At 34.4% G+C, this 10,122-nt stretch overlaps 1 protein-coding gene across 1 annotated transcript; it reads right to left on the minus strand.

Moving 5' to 3' along the window:
• Nucleotides 1-2,445: 2,445 nt before the first annotated feature.
• On the minus strand, nt 2,446-6,111 carry LOC145136478 (protein TRANSPORT INHIBITOR RESPONSE 1-like). Its single transcript, XM_079070612.1, has 4 exons — nt 5,442-6,111; nt 4,197-4,689; nt 3,319-4,112; nt 2,446-2,714 (listed from the first exon to the last, which is right to left on the minus strand). Exons 1-4 carry the CDS (start codon nt 5,894-5,896, stop codon nt 2,705-2,707), a joined length of 1,752 nt encoding a protein of 583 aa, XP_078926738.1. The 5' UTR covers nt 5,897-6,111; the 3' UTR covers nt 2,446-2,704.
• Between the last annotated feature and the right edge of the window lie 4,011 nt (nt 6,112-10,122).

The following is a 10,122-nucleotide window of genomic DNA, read 5'->3' on the forward strand; positions in this document are numbered from 1 at the left end:
GGTGTTTAAACGTAAAAGAGGAACCCCGCAACTTTATGCGCCTCTTACGGAGGCTTACTGAGGCATACCGTATGGCCTTATAACCGATTTTTTTTACTGATTGTAAATTGAGAATATCATTCTTGTGTGGGATGAGTATACTTTCTTGCTTGGAATTGGAATAAAAGTTTTATATTAATTGGGTTAAAAGAAGGAAAGCATGATTATATTATACAATTTTAATATGTTTTTTAGTTAGTGCTTAGTATCAAGCTGCCATTTCAAATTTATAATATAATCTATTACTAAATAGATTATTAAACGCAAATTCATTTATCCCAATATTAAAAATATATTAATATACAACGTACGTTGTAATGAGCAAATAATATTTTTATGAAATGTACACTAGAATTCAGGAAAGTGTAGTATTGTTTACTATTAAAAATTATACATTTTACTATTTTACTATTTTAGTGAACGTAAATTATAAAGAATAGCTAAGAAAGTTTACCCTTACACTTGTGCACATTTTAGTTCAAAAAGTGTAGTGATTGTTAAAAGGAGTCGATTAGACTTATTGATAAAATGGTCTGAATAAGTACAAATGTAGTTATAAACAAAAAGAATTAGATGGGTGTTACCTAAAGTGCATTCAAAATCTTATGTAAATTGTTTTATTTGCCAAATATTATATCATTATTTTAACGAGTTGGAAGACAAACGAGTTACAGGTTGCACCACTAATATTTTATGCATGGCAAACAACTTCTTTTAAAAACTTAAATCATAAATTTTTGGATCATAATGTTACTATACTTAACAAGTTAGACTATTGATGAGTTCCACAACATGTGGTGCAAGGAAACAAAAGTATCAAATGTAAACAGTATTAACACGTTTTGATTATGCATGCACGTTTTCTCGGATTTTGTCACTTTACATGAGGCAGCGTGAACCACAAGTAAACTCTCACTCCTCTAGCCCACAAGAAGGGAAATCCTTTTTAGAGCCACACATGATGCGTTGCATGTGTTTCCCTCGTATCCATCTGAAAACCAAAACATCAATTAGACAATGGGTATGAATGTTGATATTCCTTTAACGGATCGGTCGTCATGGATGATTATTTCTTAGCAAAGACCCCAACGCACCTACTTATGTGAAAAAGAACATACAAAACCATATCATGTAGGTAATTGAATCGCGGGAGCTCTCCACAACAGAATGTTTGTAGCTTGTTTGATCGATTCATTTTGTACCCCTTGTCAACCCCCATTGGTTCGTTTTTCCGTTTCTAATAATGTGTCTATGATTGAGTAATTCTTGACAATTTGTAACCTTAATTTCATTAATAATATGTTTTTCTCATTGTTACTTACGAATCTAATTTAATATGCCCATAAGTTTGTTGTTCAAGTATTAAAGTAGTTTAAATTTATTGTTACGTACGAATCTAATTTAATATGCGGATACGTTTGTTGTTCAAGTATTAAAGTAGTTTAAATTTGTTTCATATGATATATGATGCGGGTGCCTTGTAGCAAAAAAGGGAGAACTTGGTAAAAACAAAGAAAGTCCAATAAACTTACCCAACATGTTTTAAGCTATTTCCATATCTTGATTTGTTATTCAATCTATCTAACTTGTTTATTTTGCTACCAAATATCTTACTGAATGTCCACACACTTGCTTGTTTAAAGTCTTGATGAAAGACACTTGCTTGGTTAATTAGTTGAATCGGAAAGTTGTTTATGAATAGTGATATGTAACAGTATACAGAGCCAGACCAATGAAATTGACAAGAAAATAAACAGACAAATCATTGTTGCTACTTTATTCGATTCAACACCAAAAGAATTACTCATTGATTTTAAAGCTGAAAAAAGCAGTTATTGATTCAGAGATTTGACTTTAATGAGCATCTACTTGATGGTAAAATCTGAGGTATAGAGTTGCAGAGGAAACCATAATTAAAATTGAAGATGGAAATGGAAATGGAATGATGAAGAATAAAAAATGAAGACCAGGAGCATCATGAGGTATGATGATGATGATGATGGATGCATAAAAGCTATGATTATGATTTATGATGATGGATACATAAAGTTGTGGATATCATCATCCAATACAAATAAAGCTTTTGGTTGCTTTTGATTACCTCATCCGTTTATTCACCTTTCACTTCCTCATTCATTCTCACACCCTTTTTTGACTTGAGAGTTGTTTTTTTTTTTTTTTTTTCTTTTCCTTTTTTTCAGAGGTAAAAAAGAAACAACCACTGGTTGTAATATAAATTAAGTGCTTGGCCGATTAAGCAAATGATTTTAAAAAGCATATGAATTTAAATATAGTTTAACAGATCCAGGTATGATGCTAATTAATATTGGAATCCTAAGAACACCATATGATTATCAAGAACAAATTACAGATGGATAATGAAGTGATTCAAAAAGGCAAGAATAATGGAAAATACAAAAAGGTTGTAGACATAATTCAGGGCAATGCAAGGGCTGCGATAAATTTAACAGCCAACAAACAATACGCAGCAGTTACAAGTTACAACAAGATTTAAAGGAAGGAAGAGGTGGTCTTTATTCAAAGCGAAATGAGACTTAACTGACTAATAATAATAGTACAAATACATTCTACAACTCACAGACCATACCAGATTTCACCAGGGACCAAATGTGGCATTCCGCAACACTACACGGGCCTTAACGCTTTATTTGAACCTAAGTGTACCAAAACCCCAAATCAAGTGTGTCAAATAACTAAATTTTCTACCAGATACCCACTTTAAAAAAAAAAATTATAAAAAAAGAAAATCAGATTTTTGGTATGTGAGTTTAGCTGATTTTTGCAATTTTGGTCCCAAAAAGCTTTCTCTGCAGTTTTGGTGTATAGTCCTTAGATTGTTAAGTCTAACACCAAGATGTTAAACTTTTCAAAATGACCATTTTGTCCTTGGACCAAAATTGAAAAAGCAATATACCATACCACTCGGATCAAATTTGTAATTTTCACTTATTTTTTTATTTTGAATTATTTTTTAATATACTAATTTTGGATTATTTATATCTGGTGCTTTTTCAATATTGGTCAGGGACAAAATGGTATTATAAAAAATAGCAAACAGCCAGGTAGTTATATTAGATTTGAAGATCAACGACCGAACACGTTACAAAAACCCAAAACAATGCGAGAGAAAAGTATTTGGGACTACAACTGCAAAAACCAACTAAACTGAGGGGACCAAAAATGTAATCAACTCTTGAAAAAAAATAAAATAATAATAATAATAATTATATTCAGATTTGACGGTGGTGGTGTGCATACCTCCTCCTATTGTGGTTGTGTTTACCCATTGTCCGTACAAAATCCGGCATGTCAAACCTCTCCCCTGCAACAGTTCGGTAAATGTAAAGTTTCTCAACTGGAGAGTTTTGAGGGATGGAATCAAGATTCTCTCTTTCATCAATCACTTCAACATTAAGACCAGGCATCTTCTGACCCAACACCTTACACGCTCCAAAACTAACCCCACAAGAAGACATCCAAAGGGATCGCATTGTCTCCAACTTAGAAGCATTAGCCAAAAGAGCCTTATCCCCAAAAGGACAATCCCGTATCTCCAGCTTCCTCAAACTCTCACATCCAGATAAAACATGATGCAGCCCTAAATCACTATCACCAGCAAAAGCTATCGAAAGCATGTCCAGTTTTTTAGCGTGGGTCCCGATGTGTTCAAACACACGGTCTGTCAGGAGACCCGAGAGCGAAAGGCGTCTGAGGTTTTTGCAGTGTTGGACTATGGATCCGAAACCGGAATCCAGGGGTTCGAATGTCAGGTAATCGGGAGCTCGGGGTTCCAGAATGCATAAACGGAAGGTTGTTAGATTAGGGCGGTTTTTGGCGATGGTGGTTAATGCTGCATTTGAAAACTGGCGACAGAAGTAGAGGACAGACTGAAGCTTTGGGCAACCTTCCGAGACTGAAACCAGACCTTCTTCTGTTAACAGGACGTTTGCATCCGCCACAAAAGGGTCCGAAGGGAACACTCGCAATTCTTGAAGGTCCTTACACGAAATTGCAAGGGCGTTGAGCCCCGTGTCCTCGATGTAATCCAACACCTGCAGTTTGTATCTTTTATCAGTTTGATATTATGGAACAGATTATGAAATTGTGCATTAAGAGATATACAGTGAGTGACATACCCATAGGCGCTGCAGGTTATGACATTGGCTAACAATCTTGGTAAGATCAGGACTTTGTGTGGCGGCGTAGCTCAAGTTTAGAAAAGTGAGGCCAGGACACACAGAGTAAAAAGCAGGAAGGTAAGCTGGAACCACATCCCAAAACCCTGAAAGCCCTTTTAGATTCTTGCAGTGTGAAAAGGCTTCCAGTAGACTTGAATATAGATCTGACCGGATGTCTGCAGAGTAGGAGCCTGTGCCAAATTCAACCAGCTGTGGGGCCAGCTGTAGGAGTGTGGAGAGCTTCTCAAGGGGTACAGTGCGGTTGAGTCGAAGGGTCTTGAGGTTGGGTGACCTGGCAACCAGGCGTTCAAGGGCTGAGAAACTCACCTCACAACCCAGACAAGCCATGTTTAGAGATTCCAATGAAGTAAAAGAATCAGGGAAGTGACTCAGCCAATGCCCGCTTACATCTTCAACTTCACACTCCCGCAACTCCAATACTCTCAAATTTCTGTATTCAAAATCAAAACACCAAACAATTCAATAAACAAAGGATAAAAGTATAAAAGCATCTTGCTTTTCTTTTCTTTTTTGAGGTCCCAAAAAGTACATATAATTTACCTTCTACTATATAAAGCATCTTGTTTTTTTAGGAAAGGATGTGTCAATAAAGAAGACTCAGCAGCTTTCAAAATCATTTTATTAAAATTCACATTAAGTTATCAATTCCATTGTATAAAGTAACAGAAAATGTAGCAATCACAGAAGGAAAACCACCCTCCCGTCCACAAGAAACAATTGATCAACAAAAAACGTCCACTGTTGGTAAAGTTGTTGCAAAATGACAAAACGCTAGCTAGAAGAAACAAAATGATTTGAAGAACCCAATTATACATGAATATCATCTAGTACTAAAGCTAGATTTAAGCAGTAGTACTTACAGACCAAAAAAATTTAACTATACAAGCAAGATGTGCATCCAATCTAACAGTTTCTTACAAGAAGCCTCGAGATTCAAAAAAATTTAGCGATTATGGTACGAATGATTGAGAGAAGCAGGGTACGGTAAGAGAACAGAGTTTTCTCCGGAGAAACCACATTTTTCCAGGCATTGATAATTAAGGTCTATACATGGCATACAAGATTTAAATAATGAGTTTTAATTGAAAAAGTTCGAGCTGAGCTGAAGATAACAAATATCATAACAACACTGGTGATTTAGTTTTTTTTTTCACAAATTAATGGACAAAGGAGATATTTTACCTGCAATTAGCAGCAATGGCAGCAAGACCGTCAGTACTGAAACCCTCACATGACGACAAAACCAAAACCTTGAAGTTCTTAAACGATTTAGAAATTAACTCCAAGCTCTCATCCGTAACCACCATGCGTTTAAGCCTGATCTCCTCCAACCAAGGGTAACCCCTAGCAATTTCAACGATCCAAGGGTGAGCATACCCTCCCCATCCCTCCGGAACCAAATTGAAGTCGGCAAAATGCGGTTTCCCTTTCAACTCAACCGATTTCACCTCCGGAAACCTCCTGATCATGATTTTAGGGTTTACCGCGTAACAGTTCCCCACAAAAATCCTCCTCCGGCACCACCTCTCCATTTCATACCACGACTTGCACACCAACGAAACCGCGTTCCTGTCCTTTTCCGAGCTCAAAAATGAAAACACGTGCTCCAACACCTCCTCAGGAAACGAGTACGCCATCGCCTATAACCTTCAATATCTAGCCGGAAAAGATGGCCGCAAACAGGTCAACTCCGATGCAAGTTTGTCGATGTGTATACTCCGTGTAATAGCCTCAGATCTGAGCAGAAATACACCATTAACGAGCTCAGATCGAAGTATTTTTAGTTGCAGATGAGAGAGAAAAGAGAGGTGCGGAGAGAGATAAGATTTTAATATGTCGTGTGATAGATAGAGTGATAGGTGAGGTTAAATTTGTAGGGTAAAATGTTCTTACAACCCTTTACTTTAGTGTATTTACTCTTACAGCCCCTTACAAATATTAATGCTAAATAAACCCTAAACTCTAAATTCTCTGTCGACCGAGTAGTTTGCATAACGTCATCCATATTTAAGTAATAAATTCATAGCTCAAATAGAAAAAACAAGAATTGTTTTTTACATGTTATTTTTTTAATGTAGGACCATGGCAGAGATATCATAGTGTTTGAGGAAAGACCTCACCTAGGGGTTATTGAATAGCCGATGTTATCCCTTAAAATTTTTGGTACATTGTATTTTTTTTAAAAGATTTATGTTGTGCGATCTCTAAAATTATGTGGCATCAATAGTACCGTGGTGCCGCATTAAGCCATACCACATCATGCATATGACTCTTTGCACCCTTGATCCATCAACAAGATTTTATGTTTGTTTTTATGTATCATAAAATAAAAGAAATGAATCTAAGTTTAGAAACGGGCAAAATGATTATGGCACAAAGTATGATTTGTCATGTAATTGTCACATATGATCTTGTATTTAGGTATATTCTTAACCTAGTTTTCTCGTTCTTAACGGCCTCAAATGGATTGTTTATAAGGGCTGGTTGGCTTGAATGTAGGGTCCCGCTTGGATTAAATGCAGGCAAGGCAAGGAATATAGGGGTCAAATGATAATGATGAAAATATAGAGGTTGTGAGACTGATTTGGCTCGGACGTTTAGTGTTTATATTACTTAACATGTTTAATAATTAAGGTATCTTTTTTGTATCAAATTTGAACCATCTTATGATGGTTCATTGTTACATTGGAGTGCGTTTTAGTTACGAGAGCTATATTCAGAGGTGGTCAAGATAAAGATTTGTGACACAGCTTAGTAGGGGTTGCCAGGGGCGGTTTTAGTAGGTGTTCCGGCGTGGCACCGGAAACACCTATTTTTCTGTACGCTTTGGAAAAAAAATTGATTTTTTTAACCTATTTTTCCTACACTGGTAACACCTACTTCAACCTCAACGACACCTAGTATGTATTTCTGCATCCGCCCCTGGGAGTTGGTTAACGTCGTCGTCAAAAGCAAGCCTCTATCATAGCATCATCATCGGGGAAACCACTATGGTCGGTGGGCAAACATTTTGGATTTCGCCTAGAATAGTTGAAACACATGGTTACGATGCCGTAGTCATTTTGCATTACATACATACTCAAAAGGTAATAAAACAAAGTGTGGCTCAACATTTTAACTTTATGTACAAAATAGGAATTGCACTTTTCACCATAATCGACATATGTGAGTATGATTCCTTGGATCAAAAATATACTTTACTCTGTGTAATAATAATTTTATAATATGTCTCTGCTTATATTATATGTATCCTCGATTTCTAATTAAACGATATTAGGAATCTCAAAATATTCCGCATCATAAAGTGGCTAGTGCTAGTCAAAAGAATATGAATATAATCTTTGATAAATGGATGGAAGTGAGGGTTAAGAAGTGAATATTTGTGGCATGCAATTAGTTGTGAAAATGGGTTTGATTGACGAGACTTCTAAAAGTGGGGAACATAATGTAAAAACCCAAAAGGTGATGGTCGTTTGGGAGTTTAATCCCATTATGTGTATGGGGTTAATCATAACAAGTGATAAGTGCAATAAAAGTATATTATTTGAGTGTTATTTGGTTCTCGCATTTAACATGTGTATATACGTACGAGATAACATATCATCATTATTTCCTTGTAAATGTAAATGTGAAAAATAAATAAAAACTATCAAAAATAATTGCTTGTTGTTATGTGTATGGGGTTAATCATTTTTTTTTTCCAAAAAAAAAAAAAAAATCGAGTCCGGTTAAGCACGTTTTTTCATATAATAATTTATTTTATAACATTTTTAATATTTAAGAAAATGATTTTAATACGATATATCCGACTATAGTTTATTTTGGAATCATCAAAAGATGTAATAATTTAGCAGTTATCTATTTAACCTGTTAAAACATAGTTTTATAATTTATATCAGTTGCATAGTTAGTAAAACATGTACCGTGTTGGTGTCATGGTTTCGGGCTTAGTTGTGGCCAACTATTTAAAGTGATAAATTTGATTGTCGAAAGTGTTTATTAAAGTTTTTCCGTAACTATGTTAAATCTTATCAAATTTGATTGTTGAAAGTGTTTATTACAGTTTTTTGTAATTGTGTCAAAATCTTATAAAATTTGAAGGTCTAACTGATTTAATTTTCCATTTAAAAAGGTAACTTTAAATTACTTGTGTCAATTTAAGTCAATTTAAGTGGAAAAGGGTTTAATTTTATTGATGTCTATCTTAATGAAATATATATTTGATTTGTTTGAACGTGCACGACTCTCTGACAGCAGGATTGTTGACACGCCTATATTATATTATTGTAGGCGGTGTGGTTTATCTTACTGTCACTCGTATGGATATAGCTCATGCAGTTCATGTGCTCAGTCAATTTGTTAGTACTCCTACTATTGTGTGTCTGTGCACTCAGAAGTTGCTCTTCATATTTTGAGATATCTTCGTGGGACTCGGTTTTAGAGTCTCTTGTATCCTTCCACATATTCTCTAGAGTTGTTTGCATATAGTGATGTTGATTGGGATAACGATCCTAATGATCACAAGTCCATTACTAGTTTTTGTACTTTCTTTTGATATTCATTTATCTTATGGAAAAGTAAGAACAAAATGTTGTCTCTTGCTCTTTTATATATGTTGAGCATAATGTTATGATTGTGACTATTTGTGAAATTGTTTGTATATGTTGGCTTCTTGCAAATATAGGTAATTATTTCTTAGTCTACCCCTTTACATTATGACAACAACAATGCGATGCATATTGTGAAGCATTTTGTTCTCCATGAGCGAACAAAGCATATTGAGATTGACTGTAATTTCAGTTGTCATCATCTACAGGTTGGAACCATCTCGTTACCATATGTTCCATAAACCTTGAATATTGTTAATATTTTCACGAAAGCTCATTCCACCTCTCGGTTTTGGTTCTTGTCTAACACACTCTCAATGTTTATTGCTATCGTATTAGTTTGAGGGGATGATTATTAATGCACAAGTTATATTGTGGATGTCTTAAAGATACAAATATATAATTTGTAAATTTGTGTTTTGTATGATTGTTTTGATATACAGAAGCCGGAGAGCGTCGTAGTGCTCCTTCCGTATTTGACATAGGATGAGCTATAACGCATTTAACCTAAAGGCTACAGCTTAGGTTATTGTAGAAATAGTGGTTATAATGAATATCACATCAAATATCCTATTTGTCATTTTATTATTGATTGTTTTTTCTACAGACTTGGTTATTATATATGTTAGTATATATACAAAAGGTTAGAGAGTATTTAGTAGATTTTGTGTCCATTCATGTTATTCATTTGTAACATATGAGTTGTAAACACTTTTCAATCATGTTATTCATTTGTAACATATAAGTTGTAAACACTTTTCAAGAGCTAAATTTGTACTTTGTCTTTATGTTCATTGATTAAGCATTACATTTTGTGATTGATTCTTAATTCAACAAGAATGTTAGCATAATTAGATGTTTGGTTCTTTTGTGTTGGGTTACTGATAGTAATTTTTAACTAAGTTAACCTTAGATAACTTATTTATTTATAGATTTTATTTTCCTTCTTTTTTTCTCTTTCTTTGTAATTAAATATTATTGTTAATAAGAAAACTTTAGTCGCATTCTCTATATTGTTATCGGTTTACATGTACATTAACAATCTTCACTCATGTTAATAACTTTGATTTCGGTGATTGTTAAAATCCAACTAATATCAAATATTTTTATTAAATCAAACATCGAATTGCATTTGTTTTGCATAGATTAATTACCCTTTATGAAATCAATCATCCAAGTTTTGTTACCAACAAATGAAATGAAATCGGAACCAACAAGGGCCGTTATGAATCGATTTTGATCATCTTTTCAATATT

This window comes from Lactuca virosa, chromosome 9 (genome assembly GCF_052849685.1).
Source record: "Lactuca virosa cultivar CGN04683 chromosome 9, Lactuca_virosa_CGN04683_v6, whole genome shotgun sequence".
NCBI classification, from domain to species: Eukaryota; Viridiplantae; Streptophyta; class Magnoliopsida; order Asterales; family Asteraceae; genus Lactuca; species Lactuca virosa.